The sequence below is a fragment of the Caretta caretta genome, chromosome 2 (assembly GCF_965140235.1).
Source record: "Caretta caretta isolate rCarCar2 chromosome 2, rCarCar1.hap1, whole genome shotgun sequence".
NCBI lineage: Eukaryota > Metazoa > Chordata > Testudines > Cheloniidae > Caretta > Caretta caretta.
The window spans coordinates 35192411-35218156 of NC_134207.1; the positions used below are offsets into that span (position 1 = coordinate 35192411).

The window sequence follows — 25746 nt, forward strand, 5'->3', positions numbered from 1 at the left end:
CGCTCAGCCTCCCATGGGAGTGTTTTGTACCATGGAGGATTGAGCCCCTGGGTGCACATCACTCACCACTTACAATCTGTGACCAGTGAGTATGCCTTTTATTACATTTTCTCTTTCAGGAATATATAGGGAAACAGACAAACAGAGACTAACATCCTGTGACAATCCATGAAAAAGGCATATATCTATTCTGGGACAGTGTGTGTACTTTGAATGCTGCCCTAATTTCAGGGTGGTGTGAATCCTGACTGCCCCAGCAAGAATTCAAAGAGAATAAAATGATAATGCAGTGTATTCCTGTTGTGCCCAGACCAGCTGAACTGTCTAGACTGAGTGGTGGTAGGAGCAGGATAATGGCCCATCCTTCTTCCTCACCACTTTGGGGACACTTTACCAGGTGGAAGCAGACCATGCAAATGTCCCTGGTCCTTTGTCCTGGCTCATGCAAAGATCAGGGATAAACAGTTCTCTATGGCTAATGAAAGAGAGTAGGAGAGAATGACAATGTAAAATCTGTTGTTAGTTCATAGCTAAAGAGAGACTTTAGGACAGGGGTGGGCAAACTTCTAGGCTGGAGGGCCACATTGGGGTTGCAAAACTGTATGGAGGGCTGGTAGGGAAGGCTCTGCCTCCCCAAACAGCCTGGCCCCTGCTCCATCCGACCCCTCCCACTTCCCGCCCCCTGACTGCCCCCCTCAGAACTCTCCCACCCATCCAACCCCCCATGCTCCTTGTCTCCTGACCGCCCCCTCCCGGGACCCCCTGCCCCTATCCAAACCCCCTTGACTCCACCCCCTATTCAACCCACCCTGTTCCCTGTCCTCTGACTGCCCCCCGGGACCCCATGGCCCCCTTACCATGCCACTCAGAGCAGCATGTCTGGCAGCCGGGCTGCCCAGCCGGAGTCAGACATGCTGCTGCGCTGCCCTGCAGGAGTGCACAGCTCCGCCGCCCAGAGCGCTGCCCACATGGTGGCATGGCTGTGGGGGAAGGGGGACAGTAGGGGAGGGGCCGGGGGCTAGCCTCCCCAGCGGGAAGCTCAAGGGCCAGGCAGGATGGTCCCGCGGGCCATAGTTTGCCCACTTCTGCTTTAGGATATACCTTAATTCTGTTACTCATGCTGGAGAAGCACAATTAGGTGATCTTTAGACTCCAGTCACACATTTTTGGAATGACTGAAGAAAATGCTTATTCAGGCTCAGCTCAAACTAAAAGGCCATTTTACACCCAAGTACTGCACTAGATGGAGATATAGTATTAGGTGGGGCTACAAAGTCCCTTTAACACTTCAACAAGTGCTTAATTATTAGTTTGGATCAGGGAATGCGAGGAATGTTAAGAAGACACAGCTTTATGGAGTTGTCTTGCAATTGTTAGAGGTTAAGATGCCACACAAGACTATTGTTTTCATTTTCCACTCTGCAACAATGGGTTAAACTAGGAAAGAAGGAATTCTAAGCATCAGTAAGATTCATCAATGCATGTGGAGTTATTTATTACATTCATGTATTTGTTATTGCTCCTTCATGCATTAAGGAGATTTATTAGAACAGAAAACATTGCCACAGCATGAGCATGGAGGTTGTCTGTGATGCCAACAGCCTACTCACAAATGTTCCAGCATCCAACATGCGCCCATGATGTGTTCCTTTATTCAGCCCTGATAATCAGTACATTGGTACCTGATAGTGGATGACTGACTAAAGAAATCAAGATTGAACTTATTCCCTGAGGCATGCTGTACCACCAGATCAAAGAGCACACAACTGCCATCCTGAAAATGCAATCCCACTGCTCTTACCTCTGCAATTCTGTGTCACAGAAACCAGGGACAATGATGCTTATAAATCAGGACAACGTTTCTCAAAAGAGGTACAAAAGACTCAGAAAGAAAGTTCTAAGTGGAGCTGAATAAAAATGCCTTTAAAAAGAAACCTCAATTCAACTCTGACTGTTTTCTGCATTTAATTCTGTTTTTAATAAGCACAAATATGAAGAAAAAAACTCCCAGCATTTGGAAGGCAAGGTTTCCCAGGCAATTAGGAAGGGGGATTCCCCAAATAACAGATACTTGCAAGAAACGGAAAAAGTGAGGAAAAAGAACAGGAGAAGATGAACGCATAGAAAATGGAAGAAAAGACAACCCCGCAGGAGGAAAGAGTACAGAGACAAAAGAAGACGACTAAGAAATAAGGTGGGACTTGGAAGTAGAGAAGATTTTCTTAAAAAAAAAATCAGGCTGTTCAGACACAGATTAGGAAATAATGAAATGGACTGGGAGAAAACCAGTAAATAGCTTGCTGAGGAGTTAATACTATTTTCTGCCTTACTGCTCCCTGTTGTTTATGCTAGTATGTCCCATTTCTAACTTGGAAAGTGAGAAGGATGTCTTGGCAGTGGAGAGGGAAGAGGAAGGAATGGATTCCCTTTTCTTTCTCCCTCCCTCCCCCACATCTTGCATGTACACCTTAATGCCACCTTCCCTTAATGCCACTGAACTCCTCTCCAATGCCTTCATACATGGCAGGTGTTAGAGTTTTTCACTTTAAGAATCTGGTCACCCTTACAACAGTTGACCAGCTGTCACAGAAGCAAAGGTGTGTTCAGAGACAAAGAGCATTCTGGGTCATGCTTTTGATGAAGAATGCATTTATAAGGAAATAATTAATTAGAATTTACAAAAAAATATAGGGTTTTTATTCTGGAAACTCAATCAGATATGTTACAATATACTACACACACACACACATATAGTGATGGGGCAAGGCCAGATGGCTATAGAAAAGTAGTGGGAGATAGATATATTAGCTCCAGGCTAAACAAATCCCTGGTACCAGGATAAATGAAATGGCAGCTGCTCCTGGTCAATTAAAACACCTGGGGCCAATTAAGAACTTTCCAGAAGGCAGGGAGAACGCTAGGTTGATTGGGACACCTGAAGCCAATCAGGGGCTGGCTGAAACTAGTTAAAAGCCTCCCCATTAGTCAGGTGGGTATGCATGTCAGGAGCTGCAGGAGGAAGTTGCGCTGTTGGAGAGACTGAGCAGTACACATCATATCAGGCACAAGGAAGGAGGCCCTGAGGTAAGGGTGAAGTGGAGCCAGAGGAAGTGGGGGCTGCTGTGGGGAACTAGTGCAGGGAATTGTACGTGTCATGTTTCTAAAAGGTCAGCTACCATAGCTGATACTATTAGGGTCCCTGGGCTGGAGCCCGGAGTAGAGGTTGGGCCCGGGCTCCCCCCTACCACTTTGGCCCCTGATTAATCACTGAGACTGGGAGACAACAGAGACTGTGCAAGGAAGGATAACTTCTCCTCACCTCCCTCGCTGGCTTATGATGAAAATGGCTCAGCACACTGTGACCCTTGTCTCTAGAGAGAGAAGGGTTACGTGGAGGGTCACAGTGAGCCTCTGAGGCTAGCAAAATCCGCCAGGAAACGTGGGACCCATGGAGGCAAGGACAAAGCTTTGTCACAACTGGTGTCAGAAGTGGGACTTCGTTCACAGAGTGGCGGAAGAAAGAGGTTTAAAAAAAAAGTGCACTGGGGTTTTAGATTTTGTTTTGGTTTGTTTGTTTGCTTCGTACCACAATGGAGGAGGTGGTAAGAGCTCTGGTACAAGCCACGGCAGCCCAACAGGAGGCCACCTGGGTTCAGGCAATGGCACAACAGGAGTCTATGCGGTTACAGCAGGAAACCAATCAATTACTGATGAGCCAGGTGACCCAAGATCGTGCCCTCTTGAGAGAGGTGGTGGACCAGCTGAAGATCCTCACCACCCAGGCCCGGGGGTCCAACGGGACGTGAATCCTGAGGGCCACTGGTTGTCTGCCAAAGATGATGTCAGGAGATGACGTAGAGGTATATCTCCTCTCATTTGAAAGGACTGCTCAGCATGAGGTATGGCCCCAGGAGCAGTGGGCCAGCATTCTCGCCCCTTTTTTGTGTGGAGAGGCCCAGAAGGCCTACTTCGACTTGCCTGCCATGGATTCCACTGATTCTACCCATCTGAAAGCAGAGATCCTAGCACAATCAGGGGTAATGGCAGCGGTAAGGGCCCAGAGGTTCCATGAGTGGAAACAGCAGGGGAACAAACCCCCGAGGTCCCAGCTATTCAACCTCATACACCTTGCATGGAAGTGGTTAGAGCCCAAGGTGTACAGGCCGGAGGAGATTTTGGAGACCCTGGTCATAGACCATTACATGCTGGGACTGCCGCCAGATCTCCGCAAATGGGTAGGCCAGAATGATCCATCCACATATGACGATATGATCATGCTGGTAGAAAGACAGATGACAGCCAGGGAACTGACCCGACTACCCAAGGAAGGCCCCTTTCGAAACAAGCACCCGACCGCAACCCTGGAAGGTTGGGGAGCCAAACCCCCGGGGAGTCCTAGGTGGAAGAAGGGGGGGCTGAAAACCAGCGGGGACCCCAGAAGGAAGGGATTGATCATATCCCCAGGACTAAACCCCCTAACCTCCAGGATAGGGGAGTGATTAAAAGCAATTACAGATGTTATGCATGTGGGGAGTAAGAACACATAGCAGCACAGTGTCCCAGCAACAAGGAGCCTATGCAATATAACTTGGGGGACTGGGAAGTCCCATGCTCCCTTATCCACCTCGCGGGGGTGGCATTAGCCCCGCATAATTACACCAGGCCAGTGAGGATAAATGGAGTAGAGACTACAGCGCTTGTGGACTCTGGGAGTGCTATCACCCTCATATCGGGTAAACTGGTAAAAAGTAGTCAGCTGCTACAAGCCAAACGCATAGCAGTGATGTGCATGCATGGGGGCGTGAGCCACTACTCCACCATCCCAGTGGAGATAGAGGTTCAGGGAAACCCCATTAAGGTGACCGTGGGCATAGTTCCTAAACTTCCATATCCTGTAGTCATTGGGAGGAACTATCCAGGGTTTGATAATTTACTCCCCCCAGAGAGGCTGGAGGGAGGTGGGGACCCTGAGGACAGCGACTCATCACCGGGGGAATGTCAACCCCTGATGTTGGCTGAGATTTTTCAGGATCTGTTCTCAGCCCCCTGAAAGACCCAGAAAACAAAAAAAAAAAAGAGAGGAAGGCCGCGAAGGCCTTGGGAACCTGGATCCTGACCTAGGGCCAGAAGACCTCCCTAGTAGGCAGATGGACACAAGCAGCCAACAGAGAAACTTCCACCACTGAAGGTGAGCCAGAGGCTGCCCCCAGCCATGACGGCGGCGAGCCGTTGGAAGAAGCAGAAGCAGGCCTCTGGGAGCTTGGGCAAGTTAGTCCTGGGAGAGAGACTTTTGGGCGGGACCAGGCAGAGGACCCCAGATATGATAATGCCAGGAAAGAGGTGGCCGAGATCAATCGGATACCCGTGGATGGGAAGGTCCGGAGTGCCGGACCTTACTTTATAGTGAAGAAAGATCTCCTGTACCGTGTGGTGCAAATGCAGGAGAAAGAGATACAACAACTTCTGGTGCCACGAAAACGTCAAAAAGCCATGTTGAGTCTTGCCCACAGTCACCTGTTTGGAGGACACCTAGGGGTAGAGAAAACCCAGGCCCGGATCCTGCGGAGGTTCTTCTGTCCAGGAGTACATGAAGATGTCTGGCGATACTGCACCTCTTGTCCGGAGTGTCAGTTACATAGCCCTTACCCACACTTGCGGGCTCTTTTGATACCTCTTCCAATAACAGAAGCTCCTTTTGAACGGATAGCCATGGATCTGGTAGGGCCCCTAGAGAAGATAGCTCGGGGCCACTGACATGTGCTTGTTGTACTGGTCTGTGCAACCTAGTACCCGGAAGCTGTTCCCCTACACAACACAGCTTCCAAGACAATAGTTAAGGAGCTAGTACAGATCTTTGCCCAGGTTGGGCTACCCAAGGAGATATTGACTGATCAAGGGACACCTTTCATGTCCAAGTTGATGAAAGATCTCTGTTCATTGCTCCATGTACAAGCCCTACGGACCTCTGTATACCACCCGCAAACAGATGGCCTTGTGGAAAGGTTCAATAGGACCCTCAAGGCCATGATCAGGAAAGTGGTGAGCCAGGATGGGAAAGATTGAGATACCCTATTGCCTTACCTCATGTTCGCCATCTGGGAGGTTCCGCAAGCCTCCACGGGTTTCTCTCCATTCGAACTACTATATGGGCACCACCCTCAAGGTATATTGGATATAGCCAGAGAAGCCTGGGAAGAGGAGCCAAATCCCGGAAGGAACATAGTTGAGCATGTACTGCAGATGAGAGATCGGCTAGCCTGAGTTACGCCCATTGTACGGGAACACTTGGAGAGAGCACAGGAGACCCAACAAAGCCATTATAACCACCAAGCGAAGCTTCAACAGTTCCAACCAGGGGATCGGGTGATGGTACTGGTGCCCACAGCAGAAAGTAAACTATTGGCCCAGTGGCAGGGACCCTGCAAAGTAATCAAAGCCATGGGAGAGGTGAACTATAAGGTGCGGCAGCTAGGCCGCCAGAAATCAGAGCAAATTTACCACATCAATCTTCTAATCTAATTTACCACATCTAATCTTCCTGGCATGCTTGAGAGGCATGCTTAGTCATGCAGGAGACCCTTCCCCAGGAGGATAACTTACACGAGCAAGTGAGGATATCATCCGACTTGACGCCGATCCAAAAGATCAAGGCAGCTGACATGATTAATCGCAACCAAGATGTGTTCTCTACAAAACCAGGGCAGATGACTGGAACCTATCATCATATCTGCACAATCCCTGGAGCCAAGGTAACATTGAGACCCTACCGAATCCCAGCAGCCAAAAGAGAAGAAATCAAGGCCCAAGTAAAGAAAATGTTACAATTAGGGGTTACTGAAGAATCTTACAGTCAGTGGTCCAGTCCAATTGTTCTAGTGCCTAAACCTGATGGTACCATGAGATTCTGTAATGACTTTTGCCGACTGAATGAAACATCCCAGTTTATATAAATATCCCAGATGCATACCCCATACCGTGCATCGACGAACTGGTTGACCGATTGGGTAGTGCCCGATTCTTGACTACACTGGATCTGATTCCTCTGACCAAAGAAGCTAAAGAAAAGACAGCATTCTCCACCCTTTTGGCCTACATGGGGCCCCAGCCACATTCCAGTGCCTCATGAATAAGCTGCTGCGCCCCCATACTAGTTATACAGCTGCATACCTAGATGATGTCATCATCTATACTCCAGACTGGGGAACACACCTGGAGAAAGTTCAGGCAGTACTGCGCACCTTAAGGCGGGCTGGCCTCACTGCTAATCCCGCTAAATGCACCATAGGGCTAGCAGAGGCTAGGTACCTGGGATACATTGTGGGAAGGGGCATAGTGAAGCCCCAAACAAATAAGCTTGAGGCAATTCAAAACTGGCCACGGCTGACCCAAAAGAAGCAGGTCCGTGCGTTCCTTGGCATGGTAGGCTACTACCGACGTTTTATTCCCCACTTTGCCACTCGGGCAAGTCCCCTAACAGACCTAGTGAAGGCCCGAGGTCCAGACATGGTAAAATGGACCGACGCAGCAGAGGGGGCATTCATAGAATCATAGAATATAAGGGTTGGAAGGGACCCCAGAAGGTCATCTAGTCCAACCCCCTGCTCGAAGCAGGACCAATTCCCAGTTAAATCATCCCAGCCAGGGCTTTGTCAAGCCTGACCTTAAAAACCTCTAAGGAAGGAGATTCTACCACCTCCCTAGGTAACGCATTCCAATGTTTCACCACCCTCTTAGTGAAAAAGTTTTTCCTAATATCCAATCTAAACCTCCCCCACTGCAGCTTGAGACCATTACCCCTCGTTCTGTCATCTGCTACCATTGAGAACAGTCTAGAGCCATCCTCTTTGGAACCCCCTTTCAGGTAGTTGAAAGCAGCTATCAAATCCCCCCTCATTCTTCTCTTCTGCAGGCTAAACAATCCCAGCTCCCTCAGCCTCTCCTCATAACTCATGTGTTCCAGACCCCTAATCATTTTTGTTGCCCTTCGCTGGACTCTCTCCAATTTATCCACATCCTTCTTGAAGTGTGGGGCCCAAAACTGGACACAGTACTCCAGATAAGGCCTCACCAATGTCGAATAGAGGGGAACGATCACGTCCCTCGATCTGCTTGCTATGCCCCTACTTATACATCCCAAAATGCCATTGGCCTTCTTGGCAACAAGGGCACACTGCTGACTCATATCCAGCTTCTCGTCCACTGTCACCCCTAGGTCATTTTCCGCAGAACTGCTGCCTAGCCATTCGGTCCCTAGTCTGTAGCTGTGCATTGGGTTCTTCCGTCCTAAGTGCAGGACCCTGCACTTATCCTTATTGAACCTCATCAGATTTCTTTTGGCCCAATCCTCCAATTTGTCTAGGTCCTTCTGTATCCTATCCCTCCCCTCCAGCGTATCTACCACTCCTCCCAGTTTAGTATCATCCGCAAATTTGCTGAGAGTGCAATCCACACCATCCTCCAGATCATTTATGAAGATATTGAACAAAACCGGCCCCAGGACTGACCCTTGGGGCACTCCACTTGATACCGGCTGCCAACTAGACATGGAGCCATTGATCACTACCCGTTGAGCCCGACAATCTAGCCAGCTTTCTACCCACCTTGTAGTGCATTCATCCAGCCCATACTTCCTTAACAGACCTTCAGACGGCCCTCTGTAATGACCCCGTATTCATAGCCCTGGACTTTAACAGGGAATTTATTTTAGAAACAGATGCTTCCAAGGTGGGGTTGGGGGCAGTTCTGTCACAATGGTGGGAGAAGAGGAACACCCGATCCTCTACCTAAGCAGAAAGCTTCTCCCAAGAGAACAGAAATATGCAGTAGTCGAGAGAGAATGCCTTGCTGTCAAATGGGCTATGGAGACACTGCGTTATTACCTCTTAGGCCGGCGATTTACTCTTTTGACAGACCATATACCCCTCCAGTGGATGCAGCAGAATAAGGAAAAGAATGCAAGGGTCACCAGGTGGTTCTTATCCCTCCAACCATTCCAGTTCTGCATACGGCACAGGGCTGGATGCCACCATGGCAATGCTGATGATCTGTCACGAGCATACTGCCTAGCTTCCCAAGTTGCCCAACTCTATGGTGTTGAGCGGGGGGTGGGGGGTGGGTGGGTTATGTGACGGGGCAAGTCCGGATGGCTATAGAAAAGTAGTGGGAGATAGATATATTAGCTCCAGGCTAAACAAATCCCTGGTACCAGGATAAGTGAAATGGAAACTGCTCCAGGTCAATTAAGACACCTGCGGCCAATTAAGAACTTTCCAGAAGGCAGGGAGAATGTTAGGTTGATTGGGACACCTGAAGCCAATCAGAGGCTGGCTGAAACTAGTTAAAAGCCTCCCAGTTAGTCAGGCGGGTGTGCATGTCAGGAGCTGTGGGAGGAAGTTGCGCTGTTGGAGAGACTGAGTAGTGCAAGGAAGAAGACCCTGAGGTAAGGTTGAAGTGGAGCTTGAGGAAGTGAGGGCTGCTGTGGAGGAAGCAGCCCAGGGAATTGTACGTGTCATGTTTCTAAAAGGTCAGCTACCATAGCTGATACTAATAGGGTCCCTGGGCTGGAGTCCGAAGTAGAGGGTGGGCCCGGGCTCCCCCTCCCTTTGCCCCTTGAGACAAGGACAGAGCTTTGTCATAATATATATATATATATATAAGTGATAAAATGCCAAACAGGTGATGCGATAATGCTATAATAACCTGTTACAAAGAATGTTATAAATTAGAGCACATTTTATTAGAATAAAAATGATCTACATTAAATATATGATGATGTCTGATATTAGAAGGTGATTCTAAATACAACTACTAGCATTTAGAAGGTAATCTGGCTAATTCCCCTCACTAAGTGCACACAGGTGAAGGTATATTATTGTGTTTGAGTGAGGCTACATTATTTCTTATGCTGTATAATAGAACAGATCACGTTGCTTATATATAAAATACACCACTATAATACTCTAACACATTTCTGAATAATTTGATATGTAAAGGTTGTTATAACATCACCCAATAAATATTTTGAAATAACTAACACTGCTGTGGTCTGTGGAACATGTAATAACATATATTAAGAAAAAAACATCTAGTTAGAGTTTATTGATTATTACTAAGGTATTTAAGATGGTATCTTAATGCAAAACATTATCAACTCTGATGGGGTTATATACATATTTTACAATGAGTGAGAACACAAGGAACTGGCACCAGAACACATACCAAATATTTGTTCATGGTTAAAGTGAGTTTTACAAGAACCAAAGCAAACAATCATCACGTGGTGCACCAGCTCCCTCGTCTCAGCAATTGCACTGGAGTAGGTGGACTAGGGTTCTGCTGGAAAAGGCCAACCAAGATAGCAGGCTACCTTGCCTCTTGTGTTTTGTACAGCAGAGACATGATAGCTGAAGATGATTTTCTTTTCAACTCACCTGACTTTGAGGCATCTTCACAGGATTGCATTGATAGACATGTTCACTATGTTTGATAAATGAGGCACAGGATATTGGTACCAGGTAGCACCATTACAGTTGAAGGGGACAAACTGTGCAGTGAGCCACACCCTGCCTGCTCTTTGAAGTCAATGGAGTGGCTTGAACACGACTGAAAGCAAAAATTAGTAAAAATGTTTGTATTTCCAATAAAACCTTGATTTTTTTGGAATTGGGATATGGGGATAATTTAATATTAAAGCATATTTGTCTAAAATTTACCATACCCACTATATCTTACTTAGTACAAGTGTCAAGCTATATATAGGCAGATTCTGAAATACCTAAACCATTTGTTTCCTTCATTCTTAAAACACTGCAGGTTATCTCACTTAACAAGTACTCAGAAAACAAGATATTTGGAATCTAAAGCATGGGTGAATTCCTAGCCCCATTTAAGTCAATGAAACTTTTGTCATTGACTTCACTGGGGCCATAATTTAACTCTCTCAACTGCATGACTGCCAAACAAATGAATTGAACTAATCATTTCAAACTATATTACTCATGCAATGATAACTGCCACCATAAAAACTGACACCTTGATTTTCTTTCTCAGCAATGAGGTCAAGTATCAATGGTAATGGAGACTGAATCTTCTTTTCGCCCTAAGGCCCTATCTACTCTAGGCTTTATTCTAGCATGTTACTGTGTAGATCTGCTGTGTACAGGTAGAGACAACATGGTGGATAAATTACCAGAGGCTACTGGAGCTCCGTTTACAACAGCACTGCCATCAGTGCACCTCCACTGGCAATAAATGTGGGGTGGGGAATTTTGTTGTGTAGGCACAACCTTAGATGTGATTTTTCTACACCAGGCTTAGAACATGCAGAAGTGGAGAAATCTACAGTGCTCCCTGAGATTTACCTCTTTTATGCACAAAGGGACAGCTTCAGTTTCTAATGTTTTCAATTCAGAACCTTCCATGAGCACCAGAGTCATGTTTAACAATATAAGACAGAAATAGCATGTGTGTGACTGTGATTTGGATAATCTTATGGTCTATTATAACAGATAGAAAAATATTAATTAAAGAAGGTACCAGTCACCAGAGCTCTAGGCCAGGTTGCAATTAAGTGTCTATGACACTGTTCTCACACACTTAAAACTTTCTGAAACATTCACCTATTTGGCTGGAATTTTCCATGCACGGTCACTGTGTAAAGATGAAACTATTCAAAAAGTGTGGGCAAAATTATTTCAGTCATTTTGAATTGTGAGAAAATCTTTAGAAAGTGAATTTTCTCATTGTAAATTCCCCCCTCCCCCATGTTTAGTTTTTTTGATGGGAAGGGAAAAAGTAGATCTCAAAAACTGCTGAATCTTTAAACCTGATATTTTATATTTACACAGTCCATAATGAGCAGTATATTTTGTGAATCATTGAAAGAAGGAGTTTTAGAACATAAAAAAGTTATAAACATTTAAAATATGCTCAGTAGAGAAAAGCATTACTATTTAAGCAGTCACCTTAAATATGTACACTGTATACATGCATCTGTAGGTATTTAGTTGTATAGTGACATGACTAGCCACATGAAAAGTGATATGTAAATGTGATTCTCTATCACTTGAAGTCTTTAAATCAAGACTGGATATCTTTCTAAAAGATATGCTAAAGCTCAAACTGAAGTTATCCAGTTGATGCAGAAATTATTGTGTTATGCAGGAAGTCAGACTACATGATCATAAAGGTCCCACCTGGGATTAAAATCTATGAATATAGGAAAATAGTGTTACCGTAAAACTCCCAAATGGAGTTTTTTAACATTTGTAAACACAGTCTTTTAATACACAGGTGTCAAATAATGATCAAAGGGTTCATTTCCCAGGTCATCAGGAGGCCTCAATCAAAAGAAAGAAGGTTAAAAAATAGACAAGAAAGTTCCATACAAAAAGCTACTAATAACAACACAATGTTAAGGTTGAGAAAAGAAGCATTCAGATACAAGGAAATGGAGAATAAATATTGGAACCTCAATCTTAACTCTATTCCAGTGTACATTTGCCTTAAAATATGGATTTAAAAAAAAACTTTACATATAGTAAGTGCCAATCAAGTACTTGTTTTCTCAACATTACGGTTGAATTAGCACTAATTTTTCATGCAGAATGTACACATAGTAGAAACACTAACACAATTTGTTGTGGAAGTTGCCTCATCACCCTTTGGTATTCTGCATCACACAGTAACAGGTGAGAAGGTCCTTAAGGTCAAAACCAACTTTATACTTTTGTTCACTTGGCTGAGCATTTATTCCAGTCTTTACTGTGTACTCTTACAATATCAGTGTCATATTGAAATTAAATCTGTACTTCAAATATTAATTCAGAAATGAAAACATACAAAGAATTTTTTTATGAACAAAGGTGTAAATGTCCAAACTACAAAGGAAATAACCAAAATCTTTGAAATGGTCTTGAGACAGTGTATCCATTCTCCCTTGACACAAGTTTCACATTACATCTTAATAGACCACATTATGAAAGATAATAAATTAATAAAGGCTATTGTGCACTGTGAATTTTCACACTGGATGAACACATTTGGTGTTTTTATAACTGTTAGTGTAAAATAACTCTCCCTTACACTTGCACGGTGTGGAAGTCTAAAGTGATTACCCTTCATTGTAATATAAGATTTTGTGCAGGAATGCTACTTGGTTTGCGTGTTCTAGTACTTGGGGGAATGGTGAAATGTTTTGAAATGACACTTGCAAACATAATGGACCTATTCTGATCTCAAACACTGGGGTAAGTCACGAATAAATCCACAGATGACAACTGAGTTACAATGGTGTAAAACTGGTCTAATCAAGATTAGAATCAGGGCTGTTATTAACTATAGCACTTTTCTATGTAGTAATATACAAAAGTGACTGTATGTTAACAGGAGGGCTAAATCCTTAAAAGTATGTATCCGGGGGCAAAATCTAGCCCATAGCATTCAAGTTAAATTGATAAACACATTACAGTTTAAACAAGAAGTCATAGAGAGCCTATGTAGCTTTTTCAGTGGTCTTAGCCTCCAGTCAATGTGGCAAGTAAACTCTAATATTGTAACTCTAAAGATTAAAAGTGGCTGGGTACTATAGATAGGAGGATTTTAACCTGAAGTGACCAGCCACAGATTAGTGAGTGAATAACTTAACTGCATTTTGAACCTTGGCTGCTCAGACAGTCACAGCACTTCCTAATCAAACTCTTGGATTAGGAAATCTTCTAGAAGAAGTATAGCTTTGGCAGTGAACCTTCAGGATCCCATTAAAGAGTCTCTGCTATATTCCATCGCTAGTCTGGTCCAAAACTACACACTTTACTCTGCTGGATCCTCTCCACAGCCATTTTGAATCCTCTTTTCCTTATCAGGTTGATACAGACCTGCATCATCCTCTCCTCCTTCTGACAGGGACGACAACAATGGGGGGAGGTATGATACAACTGCTCATTGTTTTGCTTCACAAAACCCTGCCACAGGGCACAGATTAACACCAAAAAATAGATGGCTGCAGCCGAAGAAAAACATTTTTCAGAATGCCTCCACTTGATTAATGAAGTAATGGCACAAACCACTGTTTGACTTTCATCATGCGCTATACATTCTTTGCCACTTCTCCTCTAGAAATATCAGCTGTAACTGGGAATTTTCTGCAATGTTCTTTTCTTCTGAAGGGGTCTTATTCCCTCAAAGTTTTTAAAGAAGACCACAGGGATTAAAATGGCTGAGTTTACAATAAAATTATTTTGGTATAGGAGGGGAAAAGACAACCTTTTCTTAAACAAATTTTTAGTGCCTGATCATAGGACTACTTGTGTGAACAGGAACTACCCTCATGGCTGCAGGATCTAAACACAGGATTTTTCCACATTAGCAAATGTTATCTCATCTTTCTTTTCAAATTACATTTGATATATACAAAGACCCAGATTGCAGTGTCAAGAGATAGGCAGGTATCACTACATATCTTGAAAAATCCACCTGTGTATTTGGCACTACTGAGTTTTAGGAGCTATATGTCAATGCACACATTTAAGAGCCTCCAGGCAAGACTGGTGATTAGAATCATACCACCTTCATTCTATAGCAAAGCTCATTGTTTGCTTTATTTTTGTTAAAAAAAAAACACAGAAATGATTTGATGATAACTTATTTCCTGCAAGCCAGCAGAAGGACACCACCTTTCGGTTCTAGTTTTCTAGTTGTTTGCAACCTGCTACAGCAGGGGCTGCACTTCTATCAGCTACTGTTCAACTTTGATCCACTGTCCTTGAATTGGAAGTGAAAGGTGGGGGGGAGGAGAGGATAAAACCGGTGTGCCCAATTCTCCCTACAGATACTAACTCCATACATGCATCCGAAGGCTAAAGAATATTGCCTAATAGAACTAAGTAAAAAGTGAGTCTTCTTCATTTATTGTGATAATGCAACACTGTAAATACTTCTTAGAGGTATTTTGATACTGTGAGGTATGTGAATGAGACTCTTGACTGACTCCTAGCTGATAAAAATTCAACACTTCTCTTCCTTGCTTAACCATCAGACTTTCCTTAGTTCATCTGGTAGAGCTACTACTTTATGATGTCCATGTCCTGGTATGGACCGTGCACAAGATAGTCAATTAGTGGATTCCATTAAGTCCCTTAGCAATGTCTAGGCACTGCTAACTGGAAGTCAACAACAGCTATTGCTATTACTATAGTAGCAAATGCCACTTCAATCAGTTGTTCAAGATACCCAACCTTCCACTATTCTGAGATGTATATTGTTAATGTACTTCAAGATAGAACTTGAAGGATCTGAAAAGTATTTGACATCTGGCACAGTGACTCAATTAATTACTCTGTTGAATTAATTACTGTGCTGAATCTCTTGAACCAACAACTGCGAGTTTAAACTCAGCATCAGAGTACTGCCTGGAATATGAACCAGTTTAAAAGAGTATTATTTCATCTTCAGATTTTATTCAAGGCTGACTAAAAGGAGCGTAAGTAGGTAGTATCTTTTGTAATAAGGTAAATAAATCCTCTATGGGAGATACCATCACACTGCTACCACTCCAAGAATCATTAAGGACAGATAATGAATGACAAGGACTCATGCTCACCCATACCTTTCAAGAGTCAGCCATGAGCAGATGTGTTGGATCAAGTATGAAAATCCAACTGCAAATACTGTGGAAATGGTAGCCAAGAGTTCACAGCATCTTCCTTTTGTTCCTTTACCAGAGATTTACTTTTAAAGTCTTTCAAAAGATTACTTGATTTATTTATAAGGTTTATCACACCAAAATGTTTGCAGTGGTGAAACCTGCTGTCAAGCACCCATGTGAAACCATGATTGAGTCCTGGGAGGTGTGGCTTTCCCTAGATGAGCTTTTAAAAATATGTATAAATAACAAATAAACAAATACAGCTCCCTTTAAAAACAAAAGAGAGCATGTGTTTTATAGAGAATAGGAATCAAACATGTCAAATGGACAGAAAGATTAAGAATAAAACAGAAAAGCTTCAGAAAAAATATAAAATAAAAACGATTACAAGCTGGCATCAGGATTGTCAGGCCTAAACAATAAATTAAAGATTTATCAAAACGTTGATGTTTTCCTACAGCATTCTAAAGTAACAAGCTAATGCTCAGAGGCAGAGGCCTCAGTGATGGGGAAAGATCACCATTATTTGGGAAAAGCTCTTAGGAAGAAAACAGAGCTGACCAGACCACTCCAATTCCATTTCACAGCAATTCTGGAGGTTTCAAAATCTGTTTTCATTCCAATGTGGAATAAAACCAAAATCTTTTGAATGTTTCCATGAAAGCAGACTCCAAGCTTTTTGATTCAGGAATAGAGGGGGCATGTGTGTTTCTCCCTCTCTAGCCTGGTGGTTAGGGCACTCACATGCTATGTGGAAAACCCACATTCAAGACCTTACTCTGCATGATTCAGGACTGAGTTTTTCATCCCAGATCAATGCTGGTGCTAGCCCATTGGAGGCCCTAAGCAGGAGTATCCCCCCACCCAACACACACACACAATACTAAAACAGGCAAGTTCTTATAATAAAAAGTGAATGGGGCCCAAAGAAATTGCTTAGTCTGCTTTTGGTGGCTCTGTCCCAGATCACTCTGAATTAGGCAGCGCAAGGGACTAGAACCCATATCTCCCATCTCCAGCTCAGTGCCTTAACCATCAGACTATAAAATGAGAGTCGGTATCATTCTCTCTCGCTGATTAAAGCTTTATTGGAACTGATAATTTCCTGAAAGATGTTTCTGTGTTGACAAAACAGCATATTTCAGCAACATTTTGTTTTGTCAAAACTGTTCTGATCAGCTGTAGCAGAGAACAGAAGAGCCCAAATACACCCGTGAGAGACCAAAAACTGGGTAGAAGTCCTGCTCTATTGGCTGTGATTGCACTCCAATTTGTCTAGAGAAACATAACAAAACAGTAGCAGTATCACTGTCACATTGCCAGTTTATTCTAATGATGCCTTTTAGAGCTCCTACATTTAAGGGTCAGTCACCATTTCTGTGATATGCTGCACTGTTTCTATTTTATAACCTGCAAATGTTTACTTAAGCTTTATATACATAAGGAAATTTTTGTTAAAATTTCCCACAGATACTATCATTGGTGGTAACACTAGGTAAAGCAATAATGGAGAGATACTGCTAGTTACTATGTTATGTAGGCTTGCTCTAAGCAGGTCAGACAACACTGTAACTAAAATACCAGTACCTACCAGGAATACGGTTTACACTAGTGCTCACATGCCCATCCCTGCCACCACTGATGGAGCTGAAATGGAAGTAGTAATGGTGGGAAATTTTAGGAGAACATTCCAAGTAGAAATACAGACACAGTGCACAAGATTTTGGTGAAAGGATCAGCTCTGAGATATCCTGGTGCTAAGTGCTTCATAACATAGAGATTAGAGAGACATGAAAGAGCAAACACTTATGGACCAGATTTTCAGAAGAAACCAGAGCCCAATTTGTCACAATGGGAACTGTTGGGTGCTGAAAATCTTCTCCCTTTTTAGGTTCCCAAAATGGGACCTGAGCTCTTTTGAAAATTTAGTCCCATTTATGGATGCTGAAAACTTGGAAAAACTAGCTCTATTGTGTCTAGACTATTAATCCATAATATGGATTAGTGCTTTTAGATTTAAAAAAAACCCCTCTATATTAAAAGGGTTAAGAAACATTAAGGCTTAAAAATGGGTACTGCAAATATAGAGTAACTACAGTATTTCTTCATTACAATTTTTAATAGGCATACTTGCATGACAATTATGCAGCAAATGTATTTTAAATATGGAAATGCATTTCTACGATATACTGTAATGAAAAAGTTTCACAATTTTTTATGTCAATAATGTGTGCATGAAACCTCTGTAATAGCAGGCACTGATCTGCTAAACAGTAACTGCTCCAAAGCTCTATCCTTTCAAGGAAATGCAGATTTTAAGTGTCTAAAACAAAAAAATTAAGAGATAGGAATTACACTATTTTTAACATACTAAATTATGGCTCAGAAGTGCAGTACTTATATGGACCTCTGAGTTCAGCGAAATCAGGGCTAATTTGGACTATACCTCACATAATTCTAGGCACCCATGTCAGAATCCTTCAATACCTTGACATAATGGCTGCAAGTTGATGACAGATTCTGTAGCTCTCAATATCCTTATGTTTAGTAGGGGTTAAATTAACTTTTATACAGGTTAACATAGTTATTGTGTATTTTCTATATACTTTGTTAATATGAATTGTTCAATAATTAATTTGTGCTCTAAAAAACCCCCTCTGATATGTTATTAAAAGTGAAAGGCATCAGTTTGGCTCAGCAGATAAGGTAAGAATCATCATATAACTCTCCTAATTCTAAAGTAACAACTTTAGAACCATTAATCTGTGCCTTGCATAACTCTTTGTAGACTGCTGCCATAGATGGACTGCTTGGAAAAGATCCAAATAGCACTGTCCATAAAAGCTTACAATGGCTTGATTTTAAGTGATTTGGTTGAGTAGCAATAAAGACTAACTCCTAAGGGATGACAAACAGCATAGCAAAGTCAACTCACTGGGCATCTACATACCAAGCTGTTATTATTCAGACCCATCTTCCCAGCAAAAGGCCCCCATGTTGTTCCAACTGGAAGCTGCTGCCGACTCTGAATCTTGCGCTCCCCATCCTTCTGGAATATCTCCAACTCTCCTGCAAACAAAGAAAACAAGCAATGTTTAGAGTACTTTCACTTGTGCCTTGACAACAACCACCTTCGTCTTTGTGTTTGTTTTACATGCACAATGTTCTGAGGATCCATATAATGAGAATTAATTATGCTTGTCTGAAAAACAACTGATCTTGTCATCCTGAGAAAAAAAACTAAACCTTTTTCCTTATAATTATATTCAAATTTGGGTTATAAAGTCCCATTTCTTTCTTGCATCTTTTCACACCCATTATATTTTGAAGGCATTTTTATTTGGTAAGTCTTTGAGAATGAGAGAGAATAACAGTTACTCAAGAGGCTTTGATCGAATGCTGAGGAGGAGGTGATGGCTGCAGAAAGAAAAAGTGCAACAGGAAGTACAACACTGGGGTTAACATCCTTCCTGCATTTCACTGTCACAAACAGCCAAATTCTGAAGTCTATACTCAAGCAAAATTTCTATTGGGCTACATTCTTTTCTCATTTACACCAATGTAAATACAGAGTAACCCCACTGACTTTGGTGGAGTTCCTCTGGGTTTATACAAGTATATAGATAAAAATAATTTATCTCAACTAAAGTTTTACCTGAGTCAGGGTTTCAGGATTTGACCTGAAGTAATTAAGACTAGTAGATCTAGTGCCAATATGTTTGCTCTAAGAAAAGTAAGAAAAAGTGGGGGTCAAAAACTCTGTCACTTTTTATTTTATTTTCTTCCACTGGAAAAAAATCATAATGTAACTCTGTGCTACTTTCTCTCACTTACAGAGAGGAATTAAAGACTGAAATTATTATTTCTAAACATGAAGTTACTATCTTTCTGAAAGTAACACTTTCAAAACTAAACAAAAGTATTTCTTTATTTCACTGTTTAACTTCCCCTCTCACTGATCTAATGGAAAAAAGGAGGAGAAAAAGGGGGAGGGGGAAAAAGGGGGCACTTTTCCAGAATTTTAAAACAAAAAATATCAAAAATACTGAAAAATTGCAAGTTTTTTTCTGAAAATTTTCCCTTTTACATTTTTACAAGATACAAAAACATTTCTTAAAACAATTTTGCCAAAAAAATTGTTTCATACAAAATCCCATTTTTGACAAATACATTTTTCAACATACTGTTGCCCATCTGAGCTCCGGCCTCTATGAAGTTAGCTATTCTGGATGAAATCATTTCCATATTGAAGTCAATGGCAAAACTCACACTGACTTCAATGGGGCCAGAATTTCACCTCGCTTCCCCTTTAAGGTATGTCCTATTCTTCCCTTCATATATTGATCAGCTGTGACAATAATTCTTGTCTTCCACATCAACATAATTCTTCCCATCAACTGCAGGTAGTATTATATGAATCACAACTGTGATTTTTCACAAAGATCAGAGATTCTGCCTACTCAATTACTAAACTGGATGCCTATCCTGGATTTAGGGCTGATGATGGTTGCAAAATTGACCTTGTGGGGGTGGGAATGAGGGGAATGAGAATCTCTCCCTTGCTGGCAAGCAATCCCACAAGCTTTCAACACATCTCCCATACTAGTCACTCATATGAATATCTGGCTTTATGATACATCCAGACTGTGGAGAAGGTTTTCCTTGTTCATGGGAATAAACCCCGACCGTTTTCCAAGGAGCAGAATTGGTTCTGGGCTCTGTTTCCAGGCAAGATATCTGTATTTCAGTAGTGAGTACTGCAGATTGCAAAAATACTCCATTAAACATTGTGGTCCATATCCTTCATGTAAACTGGCACAAATCCAGTCAGCTATATTGGTTTACACCAGTTTATAAATATGAGAATAAGTATTCTTTATAATGACAGCTTCAGACATTTGCAAAGGTGATATATAAATTGGAAAGGTTAATTATATAGCAATTATATCCAACATACATTTTTTAAAATTTCTATAGGAATATTGAGAGAAATGAAATTAACTTTTGAACAATCTCTGTAAGATAATTAGAGATGGGGGGCTTTTCGGAACTGCAGGTCAACATGTTGAACATACACACACTGTAGCATTTTCTACATAAAGATGAAACCAGGAGCATTTGCTTGCTTTTTACACACTAAAAAAAGCCAAGTCTATGGACATGTCACATTTAACTGATACCAGAGGAATCATGAGAATCTTTGAAAACCCTTTCAAAAAATAATTCAGCCTCCCTTTCTGCCACTGACATTTTTCATCTGAAAAGGGTTCAGATTCAGTCAAACAGTGACTCCTTATCTGCACCTGTGGATTTACAACAGGCCTGTCTTTTAATGGATTAAGAACGACAAATTTAGGGCAGATCATCCAGTGATACCCAAACACCGAGAAAAGTTTTAAAGTGCACACGTTTATGCTTTCTTTTATTTAAATAAGTAAGAGTCCTAATATTAACTGTGTATCTTAAAAGATGTTTAGGAAGGAAACAGGCATAAAAAAACCAGTAATCACTTTCCAAAATAATGGATGTTTTTTTCTTCCACGTTGGCTACCGAATAGGTTACCATGTGCTTTCCCCCTCTTTTATTCTCCTTTGCTGTGTTAAGCCTAAATGTGTATTTTGGTGCAAACCACGGATTTCATCATTGCATTGCAGTTTTATATCAGTGTCACTCCCGTTTGAGTAGCTCAGTGGTGAATCATGTCCAAGCTGTTTTAAAATATGCTCTTCTAGGGTTATAATATAATAGGGTTATAATAGATGCCTAGTAGCAACTACTGTAGTGAAGGCCGTGAAACACAGTGTATTATATCCCCCTCATTTCCCACGTTCATATCTTTTCAGAATAAGACACCTTGTGGGCCGAAATTTTCCATGCTTAGATTTACCTGAAGCTACATTTGTTTCAGCAGCCATTTTAAAGTTACAGATCAGTATGTGTGTATGTGGGGGGGGGAGGGAAGGGAGTGTTACATTTTGTCCCATTGTAAACAAACCATGCTTTCTTTGAACAAGGATGAAACAAAAAACAAATAAAGTTTGATCCTTGGCACAGTTGTTCTTCTCACTCAGGACCTTTGCTTGACTTAGGGAAAAATGAAATTTAACAAGTATTGACTTCAAAATCACCTCTGAGCAAGTCTGATATACATTTATTAAGATTTTGTACCAGAACCTGTGTCCTTATCCCATTTGTGACATCACTACATATGTTCCTCTGCTTGAGCAGAAAGGGCCAGAGGTTGGCACCTCAGTTTGTAGGAGAAAGATAATAAATATCACTATTAGAAATCCTCCTCCAGTCTCCTCTAAACATAGAGGATGGGGGGGAAATCAGAGTTTTAGGGTGTCTGACATTTTCATTGCATTTTACAATCTTCTATAAATTTGAATTTCCGTGTAGAGTGGAAGATACCAAAACTGTGGCAAGGAGGGGATCAAACTTGTGAGATGAAAGATCAATGGCTCTTCTGTAGTTTCTGTCTTGCTTGTTTATGGCATGTTCCCCTTAGATCTAAGCAAGTGACCTCAGAGTTATGGCCCAGCGGCCACTCTGTGAATCTCAGAGGAGACTGTATTAAGAAGAAAATCTGCATTTGAATATGAATTGAAAAGGAGTCCCCTAAGCCTTACTCTAACTGGAGAGTTTGGGTCAGTCCTGACAATACAAGATGGAAGTAGGGGGCATAGTGCTCTGAGACGCTGCTGTCCCTTCCCTGACTGCGGCTACTCAGAATCTCCCCAGCTGACCACTCTACCACATTGCAGAGAAGGGAAAAGAAGAACTGGTTACTCTATTGCGTGATTACCAGGCAGGAGTAGGAATCCTAGGCATAGTGGTATAAGAGCTTGACGGGCACTGCCTTTCCTTAGGGAAGTCCCTTCCCCACACAGCCACCGAGGGGAAAAGGGGAAAAGCTGAGGGCCAACAACCAGTAAAAGCTCTCTGATTCTGTACTTCAGCCCAAAGGGAGCGGAAAATTCTATGCACAATGTGCTGTTTGCAATTTCTGCCTATTTGTAATCTTTACTGGACAACTTTGACATGGAACTAATGTATACATTTACACTTAATAACAAGTGATAACAAGCACAATTCATACACAGAGGTCAAGAATATAGTATTTGAATGCATCATGACTAGTATGCCAAATTTTAACATCAGACTCTTAGTTATATTTTGCTGTATTCATTCAGCAATGCATCCCCAGACCTGCTAATTGTCCTATTGAGAAGTACAGTAGAGAGCATAACTAAGGGGCCACTAAGAAACATGGGCAAATAGATGTCCTGCCTTTAAGATTTGTAAATTAGGTACAAACTGGAATTAATGGACATTTCAGTTTTCGTGATAGTTACTTCACTTTCCTTTGCTGTACAGCAACTTACTTTTTGCAGCTTGTTCTTCAAGAACATCCTTATTTCCAGCTTGCTGAGTAAGTTTATACAAAATATTTGAAACACATTGTATGGGCTAATCAATTTTGGTAAAAGATAATGTTGTTAGTGCTGTGGGCTGTTTCTCTTATCTTGTTGATATAGTATACTTTTAAAGTCTGTGATTACTCAAAGACTTATGATAGCTGCACTGTAAAAGAAGCCCCAAGTCATGACTCACTAGTACAGCTACAAAACATCCCATGGCTTTTAAGATATCAGGCCACCTTGGTGGATCTTGGGACAGAAATAAAGGACTCCACTGTAGGAAATTCTTTCCTATTTGTAGATATTGTAAGGGATGCCCATAAATCCCTAGTCATTAAGGGAACATGTTCTATGCTTTTCAATAAATCATAACCCACTTTTTTATAACTTCAGAAAACATGTAGTGTTTTGTATAACAGTGGTACCCAGTAGCAGTTATTGGTCCTTTACAGGATTTGACCATGGTTTCAAATATCAGAGGAATCTAAGTACAGCAAAAATAGTACAATAAATGGTATTTTCTGGACATGGTAACCACTAACTTTCATCCATCTGCCCACATTCTAGAGTAAGAAACAAGGGTGCACACAGCAGAAGGTGATTGAAAGGCAGCGCCTGTTTGGCACAGTTACTCTACTCATAAATAATTTTGCCTCCATCTATATATTTTAAATATTGAAAAAATTGTAGGAAAGCACTTGGCAACCTAATGGCAATAACCTTTTATTAGGAATAGCCTTATAACAGGAGCCCATTTAGCAAAAGTGTATGGGCCAGATCTTCCTCTGGTGTAAATGGATGTTTGCTCACTGACTCCACTGGAGCTCTGCCAATTTCCACTGGCTAAGGCTCTTGCCCTATATAGGTATATTTCTTCATGTCTGAGAAACTGTATATTGTGGAATCAAATATGGATAGCTGTAAAGTCACACTGAGTTCAAAAAGCTCTCAAAGGTTGTTGAAATCCTCAATCTCTGACAAGGCCAGCAAAGGTGCCTGAAGTATGGCATACAGTACCTTTTACTGATCTACAATTTAACTATTGGATAGCTGCCTGCCTGGTTACATACAGTAATGCTTTAAGTGGGACATTTAACTGGTGATTCTCTCCACTACAAAAATGAAGCTAAGCTACTGTGCACACCTCTGAGTACTGTAAAAAAATGGTTACTCACCTTCTCATAACTGTTGTTACACCTCTACTGTTCGAGATGTGTTGCTCATGTCCATTCCATTTAGGTGTGTGCATACTGCATGCATAGTCATCAGAAGGTTTTTCCCCTAGTAGCACCCATGGGTTCGGCTGTGGAGCCCCCTGGAGTGGAGCCCTCATAGCGGTGAATATAGGTCCTTGCCGACCCGCCGCCTCTTCAGTTCCTTCTTGCTAGCTACTCCGACAGAGGGGAAGGTGGGTGGGTCTTGGAATGGACATTAGCAACACGTCTCAAAGAACAACAGTTACAAGAATGTGAGTAACTGGTTTTTTTTGAGTGCTTGCTCATGTTGATTCCAATTAGGTGACTCTCAAACCCTAAATAGGAGGTGGGGTCAGAGTTCATGGAATAACTGACTGGAGCACCGCTCTGCCAAATGCTGCATCATCTCTGGTGTGCTGGCTGATAGCATAATGAGAGGTGAAAGTGTGACCATGTCGCCACTCTGCAGATCTCCTGGATCAGGACCTGGGCCAGGAACACTGCCAAGGAGGCCTGCTCTCTTGTGGAATGTGCCATTAGTGCAGGAACCTTTGCCAGATCGTAGCATGCCCGGATACAGGATGTGATCCATGATGAAATTCTCTGTGATGAGACCAGGAGGCCCTTCATTCTATCCACAACTGCCATGAACAACTGGTTCAATTTACGGAATGACTCTGTGCGTTCAATGTAAAAGGCTAGTGCTCGTCGAACATCCAAGGAATGTATCCTTTGTTCTCAGCTATCCACATGAGATTTAGGATAAAAGACCAATAGGAAAATGTCCTGACCAGCGTGGAATTGGGACTCAACTTTTTGGAGAAAGGCTGGATGAGGCCTGAGTTGCACCTTGTCCTTATAAAAAACGGTATAAGGAGGATCGGAGGTTAGAGCTTTAAGCTCTGATGCTCTCCTTGGTGACATAATGGCAACTAGGAAGGCCACCTTCCATGATAGGTAGAGCAATGAACAAGTCACCAGGGATTCAAATGGGGGCCCCAATAGTCTTGACAGGACCAGGTTGAGATCCCACACTGGGATTGGTTGCCTAACCCGCCTGTCCACACCTTTCAGGAAACAACTGACCATCAGGTTGGCGAAGACTGAACATACGGCTGCTCCCGGATGGAAGGCTGATATGGCTGCCAGGTGGACCTTGAGTGTTGATGTCAAGAGGCCCTCTGTTTTAGGTGTAGTAGGTAGTCTAAGATGAGTGGTATGGGTGCCTGCGTCGGGGGAGCGCGAACCTGAGAACACCTAATTGCAAATCTTGTCCGCTTGGGCAGGTAGGTGGCCCTGGTGGATAGTTTCCTGCTACCAAGTAGGACGTCCCTAACGGGCTCGGAGCACATGAGCTCCATTGGGTTTAGTCATGAAACTTACAAGTGGTGAGGTGGAGAGACTTCGAGATTGGGATGATGAAAGCAACTGTGGTCTTGGGTAATCAGGTCCGGAAGCAGGGGCAATGAGATTGGAGCATCC

The 25746-nt window shown here is 42.4% G+C and overlaps 1 protein-coding gene across 11 annotated transcripts in view; it reads right to left on the bottom strand.

The window, feature by feature from the left end:
* The window catches only part of ZFPM2 (zinc finger protein, FOG family member 2), a 507265-nt gene that overhangs the window by 198215 nt on the left and 283304 nt on the right, over window positions 1-25746 (bottom strand). For 6 of the 11 annotated variants that reach the window (XM_048841465.2, XM_048841469.2, XM_048841463.2 and 3 more), the window contains one exon: window positions 18579-18712. The exons of 3 other annotated variants lie outside the window; for them this stretch is intronic. In XM_048841465.2, coding sequence (XP_048697422.1) covers window positions 18579-18712 — 134 coding nt within the window. Of the gene's footprint in view, window positions 1-17234; window positions 17255-18578; window positions 18713-25746 lie in introns of those variants that run through there. 2 more of the 11 variants (XM_048841464.2, XM_048841474.2) reach the window with 2 other exon arrangements.